Source organism: Lissotriton vulgaris, chromosome 11 (assembly GCF_964263255.1).
Source record: "Lissotriton vulgaris chromosome 11, aLisVul1.2, whole genome shotgun sequence".
Lineage (NCBI taxonomy): Eukaryota > Metazoa > Chordata > Amphibia > Caudata > Salamandridae > Lissotriton > Lissotriton vulgaris.
Window position 1 is genome coordinate 1075632495 of NC_141699.1, and position 27208 is coordinate 1075659702.

General features: G+C 45.8%; 1 protein-coding gene across 1 annotated transcript in view; it reads right to left on the reverse strand.

Annotated features, from left to right (window-relative positions):
- The window catches only part of LOC147684142 (cytochrome P450 2J4-like), a 71805-nt gene extending 45330 nt beyond the window's left edge, over window positions 1-26475 (reverse strand). Inside the window, exon 1 of the mRNA XM_086944533.1 lies at window positions 26237-26475. Within this exon, the coding sequence (XP_086800659.1) occupies window positions 26237-26407 (171 nt within the window). The 5' untranslated portion in view covers window positions 26408-26475. The remainder of the gene's footprint in view (window positions 1-26236) is intronic.
- Between the last annotated feature and the right edge of the window lie 733 nt (window positions 26476-27208).

Here is a 27208-nt window from a genome sequence, read left to right on the forward strand (position 1 = left end):
TTAATGGAACCATAGAATATAGGCTAAATCACTCAATTATAGCCACTGTACTAATACTGATGTGTATATAGTACCACTAGTCAGGATGTAAATCAAACATTTCTCTTTAGAAACAGTGCCCTCGTGTGAATTGTTTAAACCATTTAAATAAAAAGGAAAAATGTACTAAAGTTGCAAAATTTAAATAGGCTAACATTGCTTTAACTCAGTAAATGCATTTTCAAGACGAAAAAGTAAAGCTGAAAAGAGGTTGGGTGCAATTAGAAATTCATGCTTCTGATACTGAAAAAGCAGATGGGTATGCATATAGGTTCATAAGAAACTTGGGGTCTGATTTACTATGAGAAAGGTTGCAAATACTTGTGGCAAGTTGAATGTCAACTTATTACTTATGCATTAGCAGGTTGTGTCTCAAAATCTCAATTTGTAGGTGTTGGACTTGGTGCAATCTGCAGGATCACTCTCAAACATTCTGTCCTGCACCATTCTGTTATTCTAAATTCATTTTTGTTGGCCTTAGGACTGTGTGCACTTTACCCATTGAATGTGGTAAATTGGTTTACACCTGATTGACATAATTAGTTAACTTACAAGTCCCTTGTAGAGTGGTATATCATATACACAGGGACTCTGGGACTGCCAAGGCCCTCGCTGTATTATCTCACTCGCCCATAGTCATCATAGTCGAAAAACTCAGTCTCTCACTTTGCTTCTTTCTTTCCTTTGTTTTTTTTCCTTTTTTCCTTCCCCTTTTCTTTTTATCTTCTTGCCTCTTTCTTTTCTTCTTTCTTAATGTTCTTAGTTCTTTCTTCCCTTCTTTCTTTCTTCCCTTTTGCTTCATTCCTTCTTTCTTCCCTTCTTTCTTTCTTCCCTTTTGCTTCATTCCTTCTTTCTTTCCTCTTTCTTTCTCCCCTTCTAACTTTGTTTCTTTCATTCTTTCTTTTTTCTTTAATCTTTCTATCTTTTACCCGTTCCTCTTTCTTTCTTCTGTCTTCCTTTTTGCCTTCTTCTTTCTTTCTTGCTTTTCTTTCTTTATTTCCTTCTTTCCCAAAGGCAAGAGGCTGGCAGCCAATACTAAGCCTACTGGTTTTTTAAAGTCTTGGTTAGCCAGGTCTTTGCTTTATTTTAATAAAAGTATACGTATAGCATAGTTACCTATAGGGGTTTCCACCAGACTTCGTCCATTAATATGTGGTTCTGTCATTCTCATCTTCTTCCACCCCCTCCAGCATGCATGAATGGGCAATATGGCATTCAGCTTCGACCATTGGCTGCCTTCATTATATGTATTACACCTTGCTGCCCTTTTCCAAGGAGCACATCAACACACAAACTAGCTCCATACAGTGACAGACAGTACTATGGCAATGTGTGCTTGTTTTAGACCAAAAGCAATATTTTTACATATAGCCAATGTTTTTGTCTAGATTGATGAGGGCCTGGCAGCTTCTGAACAATAACATCTTGCAAAAACCATTAGGAAACAAAAAAGTAATTGCCAACATGCTGGCGGCCAAAGTCTGACTTATTAGCTTTGCCAATGTTTGTTGTTCCTTGTGGTTTGGTTTAAAGTAGTATTGATGAGCTTTTTTCCTGATAAAACACTACTTTTTGTTCTGACCCATTCACACCTCCCACTCTGCTGACCCTGGATCTCAGCTGTATGGACCAACTGGCACTAAGCTGAGTGGGCAGCAAGGTGGGATTGGAGGAACCGCGTGCCACAAACCTCCTTCCACTGCTTTGAAACCACATCAGATGCGTAAACTGGAAATGTCCTTAAAATGAAATATAACTAAGCATAATTTTACATCCTAAAATAATGCTAGGTGTGTAAGGAAATTCCTCTTTTTGCATTATCACCCCCAAAGTTTTGGACTAATGCTGCTGTTTTTTCAACTGTGAGAGTTGAAAAACTCTCCCTTTGACCCTCCATCTTGTTGTGTGTTCCCTGGCCCGCCCCTCCCCCCTGCTACCGCCTCCCAGCTGCTGCCCCTCCCACGCTCCGCCCCATCCCCTCTCCATTTATGGACAGATGCACCCACGCGCAGCGTCCACGCGCTACGGCCACGCCGAAGGTGCGCCAAAGGTAAGCCCGTCTTCGCCCGTCCGCGCCTGGACCGCGCCCAGCGCCAGTCCCCCTGCCCCTCGCGCTGCCCAGCGCTCCCACATTACCTACGATGCCGCCACCCTCCTAGCCCTTAACCCCGGTCGCGCCCCCAACTGCGCCCAAGCCGCTCCTGGACACACCCATGGACCTTTCTCTTGCTACTCCTGCAGATTCATCGGCACCGACAACATCTCCGCTACGACCGCACCACAGATTCCCGACCCTAACCGCCTACAATGCATCCTTCTCAACACCCGATCGGCCCACAGGCACGCCATTGACCTATGGAATCTACTAGACACCATCTCTCCAGACGTCGCCTTCCTAACAGAAACATGGATGAACGCTTCCTCCGCCCCAGACATCACCATTGCCATCCCTGAAGATTATAAGATCACACGCAAGGACCGTACCGGCCACACAGGAGGAGGAATCGCTATCGTCCATAAAAAATCAATCCGCATCTCAACCAGCTCTGACGCCAACCTCGCCAACTCCGAACACCTTCACTTCCAGATCCACATCGACCCCAAGTCCACACTCAGAGGCACCCTCCTCTACAGACCACCAGGACCCCGCGCAAAATTCAGTGAAGACATCACGGACTTCATCACTCCACACGCGCTCCCCTCCAAAGACTACATCCTTCTGGGAGACCTCAACTTTCACCTTGAAAAGATCAACGACCGCAACACCACCACCCTCTTGGACAACCTCGCCAACCTCGGACTTAAACAACTGGTCACTGCCCCCACCCACATCGCAGGTCACACACTCGACCCCATCTTCACCTCCAGCAATCATGTCTCCTTCAGCCACACTACAGATCTCCTCTGGACTGACCACAGCTGCGTTCACTTCACCTACAACAAGCCGAAACCCACCAACCACCTCCAACCAACTCTGCAAAGAAACTGGAACAAAATCACCATCGACCAGATCTCCTCATCGCTCCTTCTAAACACCCCAGCCCAGTCTTCTAACCCAAACCAAGCCGCCGCCAACTTCACCCTATGGTTATCCAACACCGCCGACACCTTAGCACCACTGAAAAAACGTCAAAGCAAACCTGGCAGCAAGAAGGCCTCATGGTTCAACGATGATCTTAAGAAGTCCAAGAAACTCTGCCGCTCCCTTGAAAAGGCCTGGAAAAAAGACCCAACCACTAGCACCAAGGACGCCTTCAAAAACGCCACCCGCTCACACCACCAACTAATCCGAAAGGCCAAGAAAACAGCATTCAAGGATCGACTTGACAACAACGCCCACAACAGCAAGGAACTTTTCAACATCGTCAAGGAATTTACCAATCCCTCGGCCAACTCCAACGACATCACCCCCTCTCAAGCCCTCTGCGACTCCCTAGCCTCATTCTTCCACAACAAAATCGCAGACATCCACAACAGCTTCGACAACCAACCCGAAGACCAACCCACCCAACCATATGCTGAACATTCTCCCCCCTTGAACACCCTTAACGACTGGAACCCAATCTCCACTGAGGACACCATCCGCCTGATGAACTCCATCCACTCAGGATCCCCCACAGACCCATGTCCTCACCACATCTTCAACAAAGCAGACTCCGTCATAGCACCGCACCTCCGAGACGTCATCAACTGCTCCTTCAACTCCGCCACCTTCCCGGAAAGCTGGAAACACGCTGAACTCACCGCCCTTCTGAAAAAACCCACAGCGGACCCCACCGAACTCAAAAATTACCGCCCCATTTCGCTCCTTCCATTCCCGGCCAAAGTAATCGAAAAAGCTGTCAACAACCAGCTCGCCGCTTTCCTCGAAGCCAACAAATCCCTAGACTCCTCACAATCTGGCTTCCGAGCAAAACACAGCACTGAGACCGCCCTCATCGCAGCAACAGACGACATTCGAACTCTACTGGACAATGGAGACACAGTCGCCCTCATCCTCCTCGACCTCTCTGCAGCCTTCGACACAGTCTGCCACAGCACCCTTTTACAACGCCTCAGAAACATCGGAATACAAGGAAAAGCTCTTGAATGGATCACCTCGTTCCTCACCGGAAGAACCCAGAGAGTCCGCCTTCCACCATTCAAGTCCGAGGCCACTGAAGTCATCTGTGGCGTACCACAAGGATCCTCACTCAGTCCCACCCTCTTCAACGTATACATGAGCCCCCTCGCGACCATCGCCCGCCAACACAACCTCAACATCATCTCTTACGCGGATGACACTCAACTGATCCTTTCCCTCACCAATGACCCCAGCACCGCCAAAACTATCCTACACGAAGGAATGAAAGAAGTTGCCGAATGGATGAAACACAGCCGTCTGAAACTGAACTCAGATAAAACAGAAGTCCTCATCCTAGGTACTTCCCCCTCTGCATGAGACGACTCTTGGTGGCCGGAAGCCCTTGGAAAAGCACCCATCCCGATAGACCACGCACGGAACCTAGGCGTTATCCTGGATTCTTCACTCTCAATGAACAGACAAGTCAGCGCCGTATCCTCATCCTGCTTCAACATTCTTAGCATGCTCAAAAAAAATTTCGCTGGATCCCCACCGAAACCAGAAAAACAGTCACCCATGCTCTGGTCACGAGCCGACTGGACTACGGAAACACCCTCTACGCAGGCACTACCGCTAAACTCCAGAAGAAACTCCAACGAATCCAAAACGCCTCAGCCAGGATCGTATTAGACATCCCGCGCAACGAACACATCTCTGGTCACCTGAAAGACCTCCACTGGCTACCCGTCAATAAGAGGATCACTTTCCGACTGCTAACCCACGCACACAAATCACTCTACGACATCGGACCAGAATGCCTCAACTCACGACTGTCTTTCTACACCCCCTCCCGCCAACTACGTTCTTCCAGCCAAGCCCTCGCCACTGTACCTCGCATCAACAAGACCACCATGGGAGGCAGATCCTTCTCATACCTGGCTGCTAAAACATGGAACTCACTCCCCACTTACCTTCGCCTTACCCAGAACCACCTAGCATTCAGAAAGCAACTTAAAACGTGGATATTTGACAAGTAATCCTCCCCCCCTCCCTAAGCACCTTGAGACCCCCTGGGTATGTAGTGCGCTATATAAATTCTTTGACTTGACTTGACTTGACTGAGGCCTCCTAACCTGTCCCCCAATGCCAGTGCTCTGACCCTTAAAAGGGAATGCTTCATTGGTTTAGACCCAATTGGTATAACTTTACTTACTTATAAGTCCCTAGTTTAAGGTACCAGGGGTACACAGAGCCTGTAAATAAAAGTGTCCTACCAGGGCTACAGCACTTATTGTGTCACCCTGGATGTGACAATGTGAAAACCGGTCTTCCAGTCATCTGCCACTGCAGACTGGCAAACCAGTATTAAACTAATGGCAAAGCCAAAACCTCCTTTATAACATACTAGCAGCCCGTCCCGACCTTGTCCAGGAGCAATCAGGCTTCCCGGACCCCCGCCCGCCCTAACATTGTGCATCAGCAGCCCGGCCGCCCGCCCCGACATTGTCAAGCAGCCCGGGCCCCCGCCCGCCCCATCCCGTCCCCCGCCAGCCCTGTCCCCCGCCTGCCCCGACATTGTCAAGCAGCCTGGGCCCCCGCCCGCCCCCCGCCTGCCCCGACCCACGCCTGCCCCGACCCCCGCCTGCCCGGAGCCTTACCTCAGCCGCCGCTGCTCCCCCGCGCTCCTCATTTCACTGCTTCGCCGCTTACCGCTCCTCCTGCCTGTCCGCCGGTCCTCACCGCCATTCCGCCGTTCGTCACCGCTCCCCCCCCCGCGCCATGTCCGCCGCTCCTCCTCGCGTTCCTGGACGCCGCTCCTCCCCGCGCTCCTGATGTCAGCACGCAGGTCACGGCCGGTGCTACTTCGAAGGGACTACTTTTTTTTTTAATGTTAATTTTTTAAATAACACATATTTTTATACTTTATATAGCCTATGTCCATCTGCACACCCTGACAATTACAATGATGTATCGGGTGTGTGGCTTGGCGCTGTGGTTCCCGAGTTTACCCGCCTCAAAGGTGCAAAGTTCTTCCTTTATAATAGTAGTATAGATATAGATATAGAAATAGATTTTATACAATAAAGATGTATTCATTCAACACCTCCTGTGCTGTGTTGAGGCCGGGTGTGGTAGACGGTCAGGTTCTGTGCTATTTGATGGTGAGCCAGGATCCAGAGGGTAAAGTTGTCAGGCTGCACACTGCATCCCCACAAGGTCTGGCTGGTTTTATCCTCCCTGTAACTACCTCCTTATGTGCACACGCCGTGCATTACATCTTTTTACCACGACAGGGCGCACGAGTCCTGCAGACACCTTTCAATGTGGTTGTCTTCCAGGTTTGTCTCCTTGCTGTTCCTGTGTTACAAAGCACTTCACTTCACCCTCTTGTGTGGGAGTATAAAGTGCCGTGCCGTCCTGTACGTCTACACCATGGATTAAAACATTCCTCTGCGTTCCTCAGTCACCAGTGTGCTAAAGCATTATTTCTTGTTCTTCTACCTGTGGTATTTTAAAGCAGTGTCCGAAGGCAGGGCCGGGGGTGCGACTTCTTGAGAGACTGGGCGCCCGGGGAGCAGCAGCACCCCAAACTCGCTCAAGAGGAGTCCGGGAGGCGCTGTCTGCTGTGAGGGGTTGTGTGTGTGCAGGGGGCACTACACAACGGCACCCCCCAGCAGCCCCCGACCTCTCCTGTTCCTGGAATTAAGTTGGCATCATGCCCCTTACGACCCCTGGCCTGCCCTCTGCGGCCCCCAGACTCCGAGATTGCAAGGGCAGACGCAAGAACAGAAGGGAACAGAAGGGAGACGGGGCTCAGATGAACACTGTTTGCTTTGTTTTGCTTGGCCTGGACTGGAACATTGGTGCATGCATCACACACAAAGGGTTTATTTTGCAGGTAGATGCAGTGCATTCAAATGTCTCTTTCTGATGATGGATTACGAACAAACTGGGTTCATTTAGCAGCAGATTTTTTCACTCCCTCTTCTGCTGCTGAAAGTCCGATTCACCCATCCAGCGCCCGCTCTCTCCCCTCCGCCCGCTCTCTCCCCTGCGCCCGCTCTCTCCCCTCCGCCCGCCCTGGAAAGCAGAGACGAAACCAAACTCGGGCGAACAGCAGGCCGTGAACTGCTTGGCTTGCCTGGGACCGGGCACGGAGCGCAAACCTGCCAACAGTCTTTGGGCATTTCCCGTTTTAAAACCACTAATTCACAGAAAAGAAACCACATAACTTTAACCCAAGATGAACTTACTGAAAATCGGCCTATACGACATGAAGCCCTAATCAATAACCGCCCGGTCCGCTGCTCCTCACCGGCCGCTCGTCACCTCTCCTCCCCCGCACCATGTCCTGACGTGAGCACGCAGGTCACGGCCGGCACAACTTCTCAGGGACTATTTTTTTTTATGTAATTTTTTTTTAAATATAACGTATTTTTTGACTTTATATAGCCTATGTCCATCTGCACACCCTGAGGATTACAAAGATGTATCGGGTGTGTGGATTGGCGCTGTGGTTCCCGAGTTTACCCGCCTCAAAGGTGCAAAGTTCTTCCTTTATAATAGTAGTATAGATATAGGTCACCCAGGTTTCTGTATATTAAGAAGTTGGACATGTATTTTTATATGTCCTAACAGAAAAAAGTCACAATTTAAATTTTCACTGCAGAAGGGCTAGTAGTCCCATTGGCGAGTACAGGGTTACATGCTCACAACTCGCCTGTGCTAACTCCTGAGTGGGACTACTAAAGTTGGTACTTCAATGTAAAAAAATAATCGCTACATAATACCTTACTTGATGCCCAAGTTGAATTTGATGTACTTTTTAAAGAAATGCAACTTTTAGAAAGTTACCACTCTGTTGCTCAAGTTTCCTAGTGGCTAGCCGCAGATGTTGGCCACCAGACAGCCATCTGCCCACCTGGGGAGAGGTGTGAATGACTCCAGGTGTGGGATCAATAATGGCCTGCCAATGAAAGAGGTCTTACCTCTCCCTGTCAGGAAGCCCCTCAGGGTTGAGCCTAGCAGGCAAGCTTCAATTGGAAAGAGAGCTTTGAAGGGCAAATAGTGAACACAGAAAAGAGGGGCTGCTATTTTGTTCAGGTAGACAAATTGGCAACGTGGACAGAGAGGGGAAATCACTTGCTAAACCATTTTTTTCTTGGGCGTGTAGCTCTCAGGTAGCCACGCATATTGGGTGGGCAACCAAGCGCCACACTCTGAGAGAAGGATTAAGCCATTCGTGGGAGTGGGTAGAATAGTGCACTTTGGGATAACAAGATACCACACATTGCAAGAAGTCATCATTAGGTGTGATGGGACCTGGTAGACCATTGGCTAGTAACCAAAACATTCTCGGGGGGCACTTTTTGGGTAGGAAAATAGCACCACTGGCACCCAGACCTCAGATTACATCTGGACTGGAGCCAGGCTAAAGAATGACTACCCTGTTGTTCCCTGGCCCTGGAAAGAGAGGCTGCACCAACCGCTGGACGGCACCTGCTGATCCTTGGGCTAGCAAAGAGAGGACTGAGCCTGTGGGTGCCCTGCTCAAGAAAAGTTGTTCCTGATCCCCAGACAAAAGAGGTGAACTGCAAGAGTCAGTTGGCTGACTTCCAATCACAGTACCAGGGCCACAAAAGCTGAAGAATCCTGCCCTGGCAAGTCAGTAGCCACAATTGCTTGATCGCCACTGATGACCTAGTTGTGATGGTCAAAAGTTGCTTTGAAGTCTGCTGGAGCTGGGAGAGTCATCAGAGTGCAGTCACCCATGACGGACATTAGCCTTCCCTAAAGGGAACAACTGGTTTCACTGTGAATCGAGACCAGTATGGCAGTGGCAACAGGACTTTTGCTGGAGCCAGAGGACTTAAACGGACATCGACCCCTGTGGCCAAAGTCTCCCCACCAGATGGTGGACTGAGGAGTAGCCCCAAGAAGCCCCTCCCTATCGACCACACAGCTATACTAGCATCATACATTATATTCAGCAACCTGTATCCCTTGTATCATAACCCCTCCATTGAAATCAATGGTGGAACTGGACTCAAGACTATTTCAGTGATAAGGTAACTGTCCTAAAACCCCCTTGAACACCTCTCTGCCAGAATTGGTCATCCAAAGTGGGCTGGAATTTCAGAACAAAACTTTATAAAAGTTATACAAAGTTTCCGCTAACTGCAGTAGTATCAATGCTTGTTGGAAGTTTGAGTGAAAAGCGGTGATTTACATTTTACTTAAAAATGTATATTTCCCAAACCCTCTGTGGACGTATATTTGTTTTAATGTCTAAAAATTCATAAAAAATAAGACCTATTTTTGGAAATTGGTGTCAGTTGTGTGGCTTTCTTATTTCGTTTGTTTTGTACTTCTAAATGCTTCACACTTGCTCCTTCATTAAAGCATTGGTGCTCAAAGTCACAGCTACCCAGGGTTGAGCTAAAGGTTTTACAAACGAGCCTGATTGGACCCAAGACGTTAATGTGAGTGTATTGCACGGTAGGTCTCACAACCACACCATACAATGCACCACTTTCTTCACAAGGTGGTGGTAGTGTTGATTGTCCCCTATTAATCGCTACATATGGTATTTTCTGTAGAAACAAGGCAGCTTCAGAACTCTCACCAAGTGCCATTTGTTGTGAGAGACATCAATTTATGAGGTATTAATGATCTAGTTAAATGAATACACTGACAGGACACCCAGGCGGGCTGCAAAAAAATACAATTCAAAAGACCTTCATTGACATGAGACATTGTGTTCCCAAAGATATTGTGCAACAAGGTGTGAAGGTAGTGTAGCTACTTTTCTGTGTTTGTACTTGCTGTGGGGTTGGCAGTGTTTTGTGCTCACACCTGATGTCTAATCTGATGAAGGACGTAAAATGACAGCCACCTCTATGTGTTTCCAGGATGACGCCTAGTTGTATTCAGTTTTTCTTGTGAAATATGTTCTCTACAGCTGTAGGTTGCGAGAGAGGTGATGAGGTATTTAGTCAAGCTGGACGGGGTGGAGAACCAAACCGCTGGCAGCTGGGCGTGACGTGGTTGACTCATTTCGTAATGTGTGTCAGAACACTTTGCCGCAGGCTGTCCAGACACAAGTTTACACTTTAGGGCCCCATGCACTACTAGTGGATTAAGCAACTATCTGTGAACGCTCAGATAATGTTCACCTCGAGGTGCCCCGCGAGGCGACCAATGACAGCCACAGTGGAGGGGCGTCCTACCCTGTTGTAACAGCTGGAGTTCCTCTTACCACAGCAGCAGTTCAGTACCTTTCCCCCTCTCTCTACCCCACAACCTCTGATCTTACATGTCGCATGTCCTCACTCTTCCCACGGAGGGTTGGTGGAGACTTTTTTTAAAAGTTATTTTGTTTTGCAGATTTATATAGGGCCAACTTGACCCAAAGGTATTGGAGCGCTTTACATGAGCACCCGTCACCTTTAAGGATGCATTCATTTTTGGGGAGAATACGTGATTTGCTCAGAGTCACAGGATACTAAGCCACGCTGAGACTCGAACCTGGTTCCCCAGCTCCAAAGTCGGCAGTAGTGGTCATAAGGCACCCCCTTTAAGCGAATGCCAATAAAGCACATTGCTCAAGCCAGAAAAAATCAAGTATGAGTGCACTCCTCCCCTTAACAACAAACATTCTTTATTGTTAAGGGGAGAAGTGCACTCACACTTGATTTTTTCTTGCTTGAGCATTTGATCGCCTCAACGTGTCTGCACCCCATTGATGAAAGTTTGAGGAATTGGAATACTAATGAACGAGTTTATCACCTCAGAGACAGAAGAGACATGGATTTGAGTTTATGTAGCATCACTGGGCATTTCAAGTTGATTAATTAAATCGTTTCAAGCACAATTCATGTTTGTTTTTTATGAATATGCAATGTATTCAAATTATTTAAATGATGACATTTGTTGTCTAACAATTGAAATGGCTATGAAGTTTAGTATGTTATGGATATACTTTTCAAATTTTTTCGACTTTTATCATTTTGATCACTTTGTTTGCGATGTTCAGTTTGTGAGTAATGAATAGATTAGTAAAGCCGGAGACACGAGGGAATGGTTTTGGTTTAGTAGGGAGGGGCAGTTATGTTGATTGAGGGTTATGGATGCTTTTGGTTGAGTAGGGCGGGGTCAGTAAAGGTGCATCACGGTAGGTGTAGTTTTGGTTTGGGCTCAGTGGGCGCTTAATACACAGGTAGCGTGGGAGGTAGTCACAGGGTATTGGCGTGTCATAGGGTTAGAGCTGTGGTTCCCAAACTGTGCGCCGCGGCACCCCAGTGCGCCGTAGTGAGGTGCCAGGGGCGCCACGCACAGTAGGGTGACCAACCGTCCGTAAATTCCACGGACCGTCCCTGCCTTTTATCTGTAATTGTAGCCATCACAGGAAGCAGCGCTGCTCCCCTGTGAGAGGCCTCACCCCCGCTGATGGAGCCGCCTCGCACTCATCCTAGAGCCCAAGAGCAGCCCCTCCTGCCCATTGTCATTCTGTCTGCGGCTAATTGCCACACACAGAATAACAATGGGGCAGTCAGGGGTGTTCAAGTATGTGGTGGCGGCCTCCTGCCTCAGTGTACAGAAGAGCCTTCTGTTACATAAAAGGTAAAATGCCCATGCTGCAACGTTAGAAAACACTTCTTAAAGGCTTAAAGAAGCCTGTGAAATAAGTTTAAAAGAACAGGTTATCGTTTTTTCACTGTCTCATCATATTTGAACTGAAGTATTTTCAATATTAAAGCCATGGTTGCTGCTTTTTTATTTTAAGGAACTAGCAACCATTGACAAAGCCAATAGTTCTGGCTTATTGTTGGTGCAATGATGCTTGCTGTATTATATATCTGGATGCAATGACATAAACAACATAATACCAGTCGGGCGCAACACTATGCTAAGCGCAGATTTCTAGCCTAGGTGTTTTAAACTGCGCTCTTAATTACATCCAACACTCCCTTTGAAGAGATCCCCCAGTTTTGTTACACCGCTTAAAGCCCTGGAAACAACACCATGTTACAGTGACCTCAGATCCTGGCACTGTGTATCATGTGTGACTCATGTCTTCTACGTTTTCAGCCTGCCTATGTGCAGGGGCATAGTGAACTCTCCACCACCCCACCCTTTGCTATAGTTTGTTCTTGATAGGCCTCTCCTGCCTGCAACTCTGCAGACAAAGGCTCATCTCATAATGTGGAAAGGTGGGTGAGTAAATAAGTAAAGGAATGTCTGAATGGCTGGATGGAATACTGAAAGGATGATTACATGAATGAAAGGGGGAATGGATAGATAATGAAAGAAAGGATGGATGGATGAGTGAATGAGTGGAAGTATGGATGAGAGGAAAGGTAAATAGATGGATGTATGGGTGGAAAGGTAGATGGATGGGAAAAAGTGTGGATGGGTGTGTGAAAGGATGGATGGATGAGTGAAAGGGCAGCTGATGGGTGAGTGAATTGGTGGATGGGTGTGTGAAAGGATGGATGGATGGATGAATGAAAGGGTAGATGATGGGCAAGTGAATGGGTGGATGGATGAATTGATAAGTAAAATGGTGAATGGATGGATGAGTGAAAGGATGGATGTAAGGATTAATGAGTTAGTGAAAGGGGGTAGATGGACAAAAGCATGGATAGATTAGTGAAGTGAAAGAGTGGATGGATGAGAGAACGGATGGCTGGATGAGTGAACGGATGGTTGGATGAGTGAAATAATGTGTCCCAATTACTTTAAGGAAGATAACAGGAGGTACATACCACCCACCCACTGGTAAAAAAAATGGTGGGGAGCCACGGCCAACTGCCGATTAGGTCAAGGGAGCCACAGGTCAAAAAAGTTTGGGAACCACTGGGTTAGAGGAAAGACAAAACTGGAGGTATGGGTGGAGTTATAAAATGATAGTGAACAGCAGGAGCCACTCATGGCGGCATTCAGGAAGTAACGGTTATATTCACAGGTAAGAGACTTGGAGTGAAAGGGTGAATGAGGTAGTTGTTATGAACAGCAGAGTGTAATCTTGGGAGTTTAGGAATTGAAGGGATGATTAGTTATGGGCTTTTGGACGAGCGTTTGATATTAGAGGTGAGGTTGGATTGGAAGCTTTTTCTGTTTGGGTGCAAGAGGGTGAGGATTTGAATACAACATTCACATAGTAGTGTTTCTTGATCACGGTAAGGGCAGATGGGATACTGTTTTGTGTTAATAAGGGACACATTGCTGATTTTATATGTGTTAATTTAGATTATATTTGCATGGATTGGTCATTTGAACTGTCTTTTTATTTTGTCATAGAAACCCCTGACGAAGAGCCGCATGGCTCGAAATGCATTGGGTCTGTATACAGCGAACTGTCCATTGTATCGATTTCATAATTGATTCATCTGTATTAAATGCGCCGGTGTACAAAGCCGCTACAGGCATACAGCTGGAGGATGTAAAGTTTAATAAAATATACAGATACAATTACACCGTCTCCGTAGTGATGAAATGAACAAGTTTAAGTTAAAAAAAGAATTTGGTTAATGAACTGAGCAATTGGTTTATCAAAGAATACTGGATAAATTGGTGAAATTGAGGAATGAATTCCGCCTTTGCAGTGCGATAGAATGAGCACGAGAAGTGTGCCCTGCATTGTTGTATAATAAAGCACATTGCCACATGAGACCAACATTTTTGTTGCCCATACAATAAGATTACAAAAACAAAACATACAACCTAAAATATTGTAACTCTCTTCATAAGTAATCATTGTGTAAAATCAGGCAGACATTACCTTTATTATCCCTGAAACTATTGTAATTCGTGGTCCATATAGAGACGCTTCTCAAATGTTTTAATTTCAAAATCCAGATCGCTTCAGTTCTCCGTAGGGTCAAATCTTTGTTCGTAGACCTGGGGTAAATTGTAGTATGCTGTATGCTATGTAATTTATTTTGACATTCAGGGGCAAATGTACAAGGAGTCAAAGCCACCAGAATGCCACTCTTTCAGACGTTCTGGTAGCGTTAAGTCAGTCGTCTTATTTACAGGGTGGTATAAAACCAATTAACGTGGCTAAACGCTGCCTTGTAAATAAGGCCCCTATTCACCCAGCACTTAGCATGAAAGGGGCGTGCAACAGGTGTTGCAGTGGGTGTACCATTGCAACACCCATTGCTTTTTGAGGCTGCCCCATATTTACAAGGTGTGGGGTAGCACCAAAAATTTCACCAGGAAATACCTGCTCTTAAGCAGGTGATTCGCCTCGAAATGTTTCATTCCGCCTCGCAATTTGCCCTTTCCATTTGTGCTGCATTTTGCAGCACACAAAGAAACAGCCAATCACCTGCAAAGAGTGTTTATGTGCAGGAAGGTGTCCCTTCCTGCACATAAACAATCACCCCTGCAGCACAGGCACCCTAGCAACATGGCACAAGGGTGCCTGCACTGGCACTAGGCAGCTTCTTTAGCGCCATCGCTAGGGGAAACGCAGGGGTGCGCCACATTCCTGTAAATACGATGCATCCCTACGTTTTGAAACTGACAATGTGCAGCGTTACTGATTTTGGCATAACGCCCTGCTCCACCGGTTTCTTTCAAATATGCCCCTTACTCGGGTATAATAGACAGACAATATTCCAACAGGTATCAATGTATAGACAATTAGACATGTATGCCAAAAGCATTACTTTGAAGGAAAAAAGGAGACTTAATTAGTTTTAGAACGTGCTCATCGCATCGTATATTTTAGCATAGAAAATTAATACAGTTAAAGCAGCACTGTATTAAAGTAAATTAATAAAACAACCCGAATTGCACTTGGTGCTCGGTATGTGCATGTGACATAGATGGCGACACAAGTGACAACTGTGGACAGCGCAAGGTGTGCAAGTGAAGCAATATATATAGTGTGCTTGGTGAAAACAGCGGCTCCAAAATGTATTGTAACCCAATTTAGTACCGTTTTACAGGTAGTAATTCAGGTAAGCCACTGAGGGAGCTGCGCCATTTAATGTGCTGTGTTGTCGACGACGTTTAGATCCGCGTATCTCAGGATCGTCTTCAGGACCGGGTGTTGATGGAGGCCGAGCGGGGGAGGAGAGGAGCTGGCGTGGTCACAGTTCCGAAGGGGGTGCAGCGTACAGTTCTGAGCTGTCAGACTGGTAACGAGCGCCTCATTAGGGATTCGGAAGCCCTTAAATCCCGAGGGTAGTGAGTGTAAGGATTTGGCCACGGGATGTGTATCCGTGAACAGATCCAGGAGGGGACTTCAATTATAGCGCGTCGGACAGTCCGGCGCACGGAAGGGTCAATCGAGGGGTTCCGCTCTGAGTCAATCGGCGGTGGTTAATCCAGGCGTGGGTCCGCTGGCTGTGTTAGTTGGGTAGGCACCACAGTGTACAGCTGAATGTATGACTTATTTATTTATTTATTTATTGAGTTTGTAAGGTGCTCAGCTACCCAAAAAGGGTTTCCCGGCACCAGGACGGACATAGGCAGAGCTTGCGGATCCAGCAGCTAACGTTACTGATCAAACAGCCAGGTCTTCAGATTTCTGCGACAGCGGATGTAATCTGTTTCTTTGCGTATGAAGGTGGGAAGAGTATTCCAATTGGAGGGACCCAGATAGGAGAAGGATCTCCCTCCCATTCTGGAGAGCTTGATCCTGGGCACAAAAAAGTTGCCTAAGGTTTCAGATCTTAAGTGGCGGGAAGGTACATAAGAGCGTACTAATGCTTGTAGGTATTGAGGAGCTGTGCCTGCTTTAATTTTGAACATGTAGCTCAGGGCTTTGAACTTAATACGGTTCTCCACCCTGAGCCAATGTAAGTCACGTAGATAACCAGAAATGTTAGAGGTTTTAGGAATTCTGCAAAGCAACCTGGCAGCTGAATTCTGAATTAGCTGCAGTCTGCGGATCACGGCCTTATTTGACCCCAGGTAGAGAAAGTTGCAGTAGTCAAGTCTTGATGTAATGAGCGCGTGAACTACGGTCTTTTGGGTGGGGACTGGCAACATCCATAGGATTTTCCTGAGCCATTTCAGAATGGTGAAGCAGAGTGCAGTCACTTTGACGGTTTGTTGATGCATGGATAGTGTATCATCAACAATGACGCCCAGGTTCCGAACGTGGCTAGTTGGTTTGGGGAGGTTTTCCATTTGAATAGGCCAGTGAGAAAGCTTCCAAAGGTCTTTCTGTTTACCCAGGATCAAGACCTCGCTCTTCTCACCTTTTTTTTTCAGATGGTTTTTGGTCATCCAGTTGGAAATGTTACTGAGGCCTTGTTTAAGACATGATGGTGCCGAGGGGTTAGGATTAGAGAGGGAAAAGATAATTTGAGATTCGTCTGCATAGGTAAAAAGAGTTAGTCCCTCTTGGTCTGCTATGTCCGCCAAAGGTCTGACGTAAAGGTTAAATAGCAGTGGACTGAGGATCGAGCCCTGTGGTACTCCATGCGGCGCGGTGTAAGTTTTGGAGCAGGCTGTGGTTGACATGATTTGAAAAGTACGATTGTCCAATCTAGAGCCGGGCCGCAAATGCCCGAGTTTTTAAGCATGTGTATTAGCAGTTTGTGCGAAATGGTATCAAAGGCCGCACTAAGGTCTAATAGGATAAGTGCGACTGTCTGGCCTTCATCTAGAAGTTGACGGAGCTTTTCCGTAACTCCTAGTAATGCTGTCTCAGTGGAGTAGCCGGCTCGAAAGCTGGATTGAGAGGAATGGAGAGAGTTATTATCTTCTCTGAATTGTGAGAGTAGTGAGTGGACGTGTCTTTCCAGTATTTTAGAAAATGTTGGTAGGAGAGAAATGGGTCTGTAATTTGCAAGAACCTCAGGGTCAGCCATAGGTTTTTTCAAGAGGGGGGTCACAATTGCATGTTTCCAAGGAGCAGGAACAACAGATTGTACTAGTGAGGCATTGAGAGTGTTAAGAATCACCTGCAGATGAGGGGTATCTAGTTGTTTTATGATGGTAATCGGGAGGGGATCATTAGGTGATGCTTACATTTACAACACATGCTTTTACAATCAGTTTTTACATCGCAACATCCTTTATAACGCATACATTTACATCGCATACCACTACAACGAAGTTTTTAAAACTGCATTTACAACGCATTCCATTACATCGCATTATACCTTTACAACGCATACCATTACAACACATACCAGTACATTGCATTTAAGATAAGTGTTGCATAGTGTAGGCCTAAAAATTACTATTCTAACTCCTGGGGGTGCAACAGTAGGGTAAGTGTTGGATAGTGTGGGGGTACTATGCATTATAATGATATGCGTTGTAATGACATGCAATGTAATGCCTGCGTTGTAGTGACATGTATTGTAGTGTCATGCGTTGTAATGACATGCAATGTAATGGATGCGTTGTAGTGACATGCATTGTAAAGGATGTTGTGATGTAATGACTGCATTGTAAATGTAGTGCGATGTAATGACTGCGTCGTAAAGGTTGTTTCCCTGTACAGCTATATGATATCTAACAATAATTTATTTTATAGCTCTCAAGTGTTTAAATACTCGCTCTAGTGAGGGTCTAAAAGTACTACCTACATAGAGAACCCCACAACCACAAACAATCACATAAACCCCATACTTGGCAGAACATGTGATCCTGGTGTTTAGTTGATGTATAGTCCATGTGTTGTATTGGAAATATTGTTTCTTATCATCTGCAAGTCTCCAAGCACCGTAACACCCACATTGATAGAAACCCTATTTTATGTTGTGTCATCCAGCTGGCTGTTTTGATAGTGGAAAGGGGGACTCAGCTAACTATATTTCTCAGGATAATTCCCCATCTGAATGTAATACTAGCCTTCCTTGTGATACATTTTGCTGTCACTAAGTCATTGGTCAAGAGAATCCAGGGCCCGATTCACAGAACTAACTTAAGATAAAATCCTAAACGTACTACTTTTGGTAGTCACAGAAGGCATTTAGTAGTAGTAAAGTTAGGATTTTGTTTTAAGTCTGTCTTAAGTCTGTCTTAAGTATGTCCTAAGTTTGACTGAAGTCTGTCTTAAGTCAAGCTTAAGACAAATTCCTAATTTTACTACTACTAAATACCTTCCGTGAATACCAAAAGTAGTAGGACAGACTTAAGACAGACTTAAGACAGACTTAAGACAAACTTAGGACAGACTTAAGACAGACTTAAGACAAACTTAAGACAGACTTAAGACAGACTTAAGACAGACTTAAGACACACTTAAGACACACTTAAGACACACTTAAGACACACTTAAGACACACTTAAGACACACTTAGGGCAGACTTAAGACAGACTTAAGACAAACTTAGGACAGACTTAAGACAGACTTAAGACACGCTTAAGACAGACTTAAGACAGACTTAAGACACACTTAAGACACACTTAAGACACACTTAGGACAGATTTAAGACAGACTTAAGACAAAATCCTAACTTTACTACTACTAAATGCCTTCTGTGAATACCAAAAGTAGTAAGTTTAGGATTTTGTCTTAAGTTAGTTCTGTGAATCGGGTCCCCAGTGTCTATTTAAAACTACTATGAGTATCCATGCCTCAACCATTTCACGTTATGAGTTTAATTCTATCTTTTTTGTATGTTTTTCTGTTCTTATCTTGGAGAGTGTTCCCTCTCCTTAGCTACAGGCTCTATCTTTTGCTGTTTTCATAATCCCCTTTTCTTAGCCCATTTTAAAAACGTTAAAGAACAACTGTTCCTCTCTGCAGCTGTGCCTGGCTCTCACCATTTCCTCATATGGTATGGCACCTAATTGGGCTCTAGGGTGCCTAGAAGAGCAGAATACAAGAGGTCTCTTTTCTATGCAATTTGCTCCCAATCTTACTTCCTTGATAAAGATTTTCACATCTAAGATACAACTACTTTCAATACTGTGTTCTATATTAAGACGAAAATTGTATTGGTTGTCGTTTAAAGATGCCATGAAACATTCCAATTGCTCAACAGAACCCTTCCATAGCATCAATGTGTTGTCACTAAATCTCCCCCAATATAGTATATTATGACCAGACCAGTCTTCACTGCCAGGGCACCAGACATGCCTCCACTTGTACCATGCTATAGACAGATGTATGAGGGCACAAATCGAGAACCCATAGTAGTGCCACATTCCTGTTTGTATCAATCATTGTTAAATAAAAACACTTTCGAAGTCACTATCTACAGTAATATTCATATATTCATAATAATTACCCAACAGTTTTTCTAAGAAAATACTCCATTGCCTCCAACCTCCGCTCTGCCGACCTCGCCCTGGCAGAGGTCTCCCGCATCCGCAGAAATAGAACCGGCGGGAGAGCTTTCTCCTATATCGCAGCCAAGACCTGGAACGAGCTCCCTGTGAACGTCAGATGCTCCCCGACCCTGCACACGCTCAGGAAGGACCACAAGACCTGGCTCTATGACTGATCCGGAGCCGCTTCACCCCCCCCCCCCAGCGCCTTGATACCCTCACAGGTGAGTAGTGTGCTTTCAGACCCCTGATTGCTTGATTGATCTTCATTTGCGCTCAATGCTGGGGTGGTCAGAAATCACATCAAAGCTTACAAGCATCATCCCTGGTTCCAATCAGACACACTTAAAATTTTAAGACCATGTTTAGTGTCCCTAATATGAGATGGGAGAATCCGAACAGTGGGTCTCAAAAAGATATCTACGGGGGGAGGAGCCAAGCAGGCATTCGAAATGGCCGCATAGTCGCTCGGCTCCGTGAGCCCTTTCGCCCCACACGTCTATCCTGGCGTCTATCCTGAGCTGAGAAGGCATACTCTGATAGGAGAAGGAACACGAACACCTACCGTGTGTTCCCGGAGCCCCGGTGTGCAGCGGATCCTGTGAATTGTCCCCGTCTGCTCCGCGGCCTAAGCGGTGACCAGACCGGGGCGTTGACACGGCGGGGCCTCCGGCCGCAGCTGTAGCGTCAACGGCCGTTGATGGCGATGAGGAGCCTGCCGTTGGGTGCCGTTGACGTGAAAGACCGCTTCTGGTGGTGAAGACCCGGTCCGCTTGTTGGCGACCCTTGAGGAGCAGTGGGGAGACATTGGACCGGAGGGGGCGCTTGACTCGTGCCCCCCCCTCCCCAAATTTTGTTGCCCGGGCATAACCAAGGTCTGCCCCCGATATAGGCGGGCGGCTCCCGGCCGGTACTTTAGCCTTTTGGTGGCTCTCCTTTCTGGGGCCTGTCCCACAGTTTGTTTGCCCTGGAGACGCGTTCCGTGGCGCCCTCGTGGTGAGGCCTAGTCCCTGAGTGTGGTGAAGAGGGACGGGCCGGCTGGATCAAGATGGCGGCTGGTGCACTCTCCATGACCCGAGTCCAGATCGGATGGCGTTGTTGGTTGTGAGCTTTGGGAGTCTTCCGGGACCGGCGTTGATATTATCTGTTCTTGGCTGTTTACACTTTGATGGGCATGGATTATTGTACTCTTCCATGGTTGCGTCCCAGCCGGACCCACTTGTACTGTTTGGACCCTCAGGATTGTGCTCTAAATTGATCAACGAGAGGACTTCTGGCGGTGCCACTGCCAGACAGGGTCAGGGATGATGTGGGTCATGTCTATTGGTGCTATTATTGTTAGACGGTGCAGTGGGTATGTTCGATCGATATTATATCGTGTCTATACTCTGGGTTTGTTATTCTCCAGTACAGTATTGCTTCCATTCTGGGATTTCCGTGGTGTAGGGGTGAAGGGCGGGGCCGGGCGACACGATGAGGGCCCTCCTCCGCTTACTTTCTTCGCTTTCCTCTTCTATCTTTCTATTTTTCGGGTCTCTAGTAGGGCGACAGGCACGCTGCTGGGGGGGGGGGTAGGCCATGGCCTTCTGCGGGTGTGCAGGGTGGGGTTGTGGGATGGGTGTTTGCTTGATATTTGTTTCTATGGCCCTTTAGTCTTTGTTTCCTTTTTAGTGTCGTCGTCGCTCATGCTCTTTGCGGTATGTTTGGTATTGAGGGGCGGGGGTTAGGCTTGCTACCCGATGGGGCTGTGCCCACCTTTCTCCTGCTTTGTATATCTTGCCCCCCCCGATGACTCCTTCGTATCACTATTGTTTGCTGATATCCTGATTTGCACATTACTGCGGGACTGTGTACGATTGTGCGACACTTTCTTAGTTTCTTATTTGAAAAATGAACCTCTCGACTCCTGATTTTCAGCTGTTATCTTTTCCCCCGGGGGCCGAACTACTTTAACTACGCATAATGCTTGCTTTACTTCAATTCGGTTTAGCGGCCGGCCGGGATGGTTGTAGGCCCATACCTGTAACTACATGCACTATAAATAAAGGTTAAAAAAAAAAAAAAGATATCTACATACTCCGACAACCTCTCATTTGGAGAATCAATACCAGAAACTATAGCTCTGCTTGGTGCACATGGGCGCCACTTGTGTATTTTGTAATAAAGTGTATAGGCACAGGTACCTGAGCTTATTAACTTTCAGGTAAATATACTCATCCTCTTTGAGAAGTAGGCTCTCAATCTTCAATTTGGCAATAATTCTCCTCGTAATCTCTTGAATCAGATTGTTTGTTAATTTACTATATGTCTCCACTGCTTCCAGTTGTTTCTTGATTTCCTCAGAGTAATTGGACTGGTTCATGATAAGTACATTCCCTCCTTTATCTGCTTCCCTTGTAGTAATGCCTTGACTATTCTTCAACAGTGACAAGGCTGATTTTCAGAAGTTGTCAGATTGACATAACCATATGATCAAATTCTTCCTTCAAAACCCTCCCTACATTTATCAAGGTCATTTAATACCATCTGATGAAACAAATCAATATTATATCCACTGGGCAACTGTAGCAAAATCTTAGATTTGCTCTTAAGTCAACTGTCTTTAGTCAGTTTACATTGAATATCTAGTTCTTGTAAGAGATCTATAATCGAATTTGGGTTTCTATCAACCTCGCTAATACTCAAAATAGTATTTCTATCTTATATGTCCTGTACTTACCACAGGTTGGACAAGCTTAGGTTCATTCTTACACTTTTTCAATTTCGACTTCCTCACAAACTTGTAAGGATCAATTTTAATTGTATTGATATCGCAATCAAAACTATGGCAAAATCCTAAACCCTCCTTCAGGATTTACACCATATCTTCAGTCAACACCAAGTTAGACATGTTAAAGGGAAATGGCCTTTGCAACGCAGGCTGAGCCACGCATGCCGTTTCCCCGCAAGCGGAACCACACTTGCCTTAACCACACATATGCGGTGTTAAGGCAGTGCGCAGTGTAGATGTGCAGATAGGCGGGCACTGGAAAAGGAAGAATTGGGAAACATGGATGTCGTCTGGTAAGTTTATTTTTTAGGGTTATGGGGGTTGGGGTAGTTTTTACATGTGGGGTAGTTTTGAGGTCACAGGGGTTGGGGTTGTTTTTAGGGATCAGGGGATCAGGGTTGTTTTTATGGGTTCGGATTGTTTTTAGGGATAGGGGGTTGTTTTTAAAGCTTGGAGGGGGTCGGGTTGATTTTAGGACTGAGGGGTCAGGGGTTACTTTTAGGGCTCACAAGGGTTTTAAAGTTGTTTTTAGGTCGGGTCAGGGTTCTTTTTAGGACTCAGGGATGGTCGGAGTTGTGTTTAAGGATCGAGGGTGTCGGGTTGTTTATATGGCTTTGGGGTTGTTTTTAGGGCTCAGGGCGGGGGGCTGGGGTGTGATCTTTACCTCACATATCCCTTGACGAGTCATGCCTTTACGACAAAATTGAGTGGTAAAGGCATGCATGGTAAAGGAATGTGTTGTTAAGACGCATCTGTTGTTCAGGCAGCATTGTAGAGGCATACATGGTTTAGCCATGATTGCCTCTGTTATAGGGCCATGTTAATCACTGATATATCCTAAGATGTCTCATCTCTTGTTTGAACTTGCCATCACTCTGTACTCATTTCCTGTTGGTCCAAGATCTTGCTTGCACCTCCATTCTTTCCTTCGTTAATCTACCTCCCCGTGTTTCTCTCCTTCTTTTCTTGTGACCATAAAGCCTCCTTTTTCCGATTGTCCATTCTCTTTATTTCCCCTAAAAAAATTATAGTATTTGATGGACCCTCGCCAGGGTCTGATAATTCCTTCCTTTCGCATGCTAGAAACCGAGTCATTAGCTAATTCTAAGTCTTTGAGGTATTTCATGGGGTATCTTCCTTTCTCTGGATTAAATGTCTTGCCAAAGGTAAAAATCCCACCTGATTTGTTATCATTTTTGGCCCTAAGTAACTTAAGGGCAGTGGCGTAGCAAGGGGGGGCAGAGGGACTCCTCCCACTCTTACCTGCCATCTTGGGGGCGGCAATCGCCCCCCACTCCCTCTACAGTGCGGCCATCGCGGGCAGCATTCACCCCCAAATCTCGCCAGCACCCCCCCACACACACAGTTTTCAAGCGGCCGCCAAAGGGTGGCAAACGCAGGGACCCCCACGGGCAGCCATAGGGCTAGCTATGCCACTGCTTACGGCCTTCCACTGTCTCATGTGACCTGATATGTTGTCATGACATCTTTTAAAGTGCACTCTTTCTTAGTAGGTTCTCTCATATTTATAGCACTTATTTCTTTCTCCAAATTTAAAATCTCAGTTTTCAATTTAGCTGCCTTCCTGTCTGAATTCTCTATCAGGAACTGCATAATATTTCTAAATTAATTATGAAGGTATACAGCGCCAGGAAACCTATGGTGTCAGTGCGCTCTAGAAAATTCTCTTAAGATAAGATAAGATAAGGTCCTTCGGTGTGCATTTAAAGATAATGGACAACGTATATAATAATGTGCATTTGTTACGCAAAACGTTTGGGAGTTTCAGAGTGTACGAAACTGAAGTGTGTCTTTATATTTTAATGGATGTAAAGGTAATTATTGGTAATGAATAACAAGTACATTTAGGCAGCTATATACTCACAATAGGTGTATGGGTTGTTCTTGTTGTTAATCACTTTTTAAGGTGTAGGACTGGCACATCTATCTATCTAACTATCTGTCTATCTGTCTATCTATCTATCTATCTATCTATCTATCTATCTATCTATCTATCTATCTGTCTGTCTGTCTGTCTGTCTGTCTGTCTGTCTGTCTGTCTGTCTGTCTGTCTGTCTGTCTGTCTGTCTGTCTGTCTGTCTGTCTGTCTGTCTACCTACCTATCTATCTATCTATCTATCTATCTATCTATCTATCTATCTATCTATCTATCTATCTATCTATCTGTCTGTCTGTCTGTCTGTCTGTCTATATATCTATCTATCTATCTATCTATCTATCTATCTATCCATCCATCTAATTTATATAGTTATATATATATATATATTGTATTGTATTGTAATTGCATTCATATAGTGATTACTACCACTCACCAGGCTTCAAAGTGGTTTTTCAGCGAGTGGCATGCTACTTCAGAACCCATGGAGGATTAGTGGTTAATTAATATAGTGAAAAAAAGAAAGTAATTTGAGTGGTGGATGTGTTAGTCAGTTATTTGGATTGAGAAGGATAGTGGAGGGATAGAGAAGGGTAAAAGGTTTGCATTTATATAGTGCTTTCTACCCTTGATGGGGTGTTGAAGCGCTTTTTTGGCGAATAGCACGCTACTTTGGAACCCAGAAAGGATTAGTGGTGAATTAGTATAGCGAAAATATGGAAGTAATTTGAGTGGTGGATATGTTAGTCAGTTCCATCAATTTCTCTTTATTCGGATATTGAGCATAAATATCCATAAAAGCACAATTTAAAATTACAGTCAGTTATTTGGATTGAGAAGGATAGTGGAGGGATAGAAGAGGGAGGAAAAGTTTTGCATTTATATAGCGCTTGCTACCCTTGATGGGTGGTTGAAGCACTTATTCGGCATGTAGCACTCTTCATATACACGCCATGTGTTTTGGTAATTTCACACATTTATTTTAAAACTTTTGCGACATTTCTGAATTCCACTGTGCTGTAAAATGTTGGTGCATGAACATGGTAACAATGCAAACTGGCAGAACGCGAGGGGTTGGCGTTCACGGCACTTGTGATTTTGATGGCGGGGTTTTGGCATGAAATGCGATCAATGTATTTCACGCTAAATAGTTAATAGCAAAAACTGTTATTTACAGCACTTAAAAACAGCAGAAAAATGAAATGACTGAGGCAATACACAAAATCTACAATAAACATTACGTAGCAATGTCATGATGTGACATTTCTTTTGGCTCGGGTATCATCTAAATAATAGTGCATCTTGTTAACATCGGTCCGACAAGACCAGATTATTAAAAGAAAACACACAAAAAAAAAGAATTCACTCTATGTTTCTGCTGCCAGATCACCCTCTCTTGCTTATAGAGTGACGGGCGCTTGCATTTCGTTGGCGATGAAGGCCTTTCAGCCCAGAAGGCACTGCGCAGCTGGCATGGGGCTACCATACGAAGCAAAGGTTCCACGACTGTGATGATTTATAAAAATATTGTGTACCTGAAGATGACCTGAAATTATGCGCCCAAATTTATGGCCAATAAAAGGGCCGTCGCGAAAAGAGGAAAGTGCAGTTCTTTCTTTACCCTGTCTTGCGTCACCAACCACAGGCATTCTAGAATGTTCCATTGTTTGATGACGTCTGATTGGGTTTTGACACCTACTGTGACGTCATTCATTGAATGGACCATTTTAATCACAGAATGGCAACTACCTTTAGCTAAAAATGCAGCCAATCAGAGGCATCGGACACGGCAGCTATGACAAACTGCCACAATATTTCAGTGTGAATGGAGAGGGTGTAATGTCTATTTTAGTAGGTGGGGTGGGTGAAAACAAGTATGCATTTTGTATACGGCAGAAAACCTTTTGCAAGAGCTGCAGGCTCGCAAAATGTAAACATATTGAATTAACCCTTACATTTTTGCAATGGGGTTGTTTATTTGCTATGAAAAATGTGCCCAAGATCACACTAAATACTTAAGTGGGTATGTCGGGATTTAAACCCAGGTGTCTTGGTTTCTACTGCGACAATTTAGTTAAAATACTCTCCTGTGTCCATGGCTATAATTGCCATGCACATTGGAACATGATTTATTCACATATAACAATGTAATTAACTACTGTAAATCATTATTAAGCATGGAAATGAAGCGCTGTCACTAACGTGGCTACCGTACCTGCATGAGGGTCTCATGGCGAATCTCAAATTTCAGGGTCCACAGGTTGCCGATGATGGGGAGCGGGGTCGGTCCGGGGGGGTATCGCCTCCTCGACCACTGGAGCTTGAGGTACTGTGCTGTGAGGACAGTCACCAACAGAGACAGTAAGAGCTCAGTGAGAGCCAGCATGGTGCACGCCTGCCTCAAAACCCTGCAATTCTGTGCACCAAGAGAGCTGAGCTTAACCTTCTAATGTCCCGTGCTCTCTCGGAGTCTCTTCCTGCCCCATGTTCCGCATTTATTTAGTTCCATACGGAACAGGGCACGTGTGTGCAGGTGCGGCAAGCTCCTCTGATGATGCAGAAACAGTGGTGATTAAACACACTTTCCGGACCGGAGGCAGTTCCATCATTTCACTTCTGAGTCATGATGTGTCAGTCTGCTGACTGGACACACTCCAGCAGTCTCAGGTTTTACCACATCAGGCTTTTCTTACATTCCTGTCGTCCAGGCTCGGCTCCTCAATCTGGGCGAAGGAACGTCGCCCCACTGCATTCTCGGAGTGCGAAAAGCAAAAACATGAATTTATATTATAAACACCATTTTATGTTTCTGCCTATCGCACTGTGAGAAAGCAGAAGGGTTTGGTTGGGGGGGGGGGGGGCAGGTGGGAGGTCCTGTTCTAGGACAGGGGAGAGGCTCGCCCACTCTGAGGGTGCTGACTGTTTGGTCGGCCCCAGGGTCAACTAATCCAGTCATACGCACTCAGCCTTTTCTCCAGCCTATATGAGGAGGAGAGGGAGGCTGCCTGCTTCCTGTGAGGGGCAGAGAAGCAGAACAATGCGGGGCCGGACCAGGCCGGCAAAGGTAAGTGAACTTTTTCTTATCCGTTGCGTTTGTGACAGAGTAACCCGCCCACCGAACTCCAAATGAGGCTCTCAATTTTAAAATCTTGATCCAAGCCTGTGGTGAGGCCCCCACGTGTGTGTT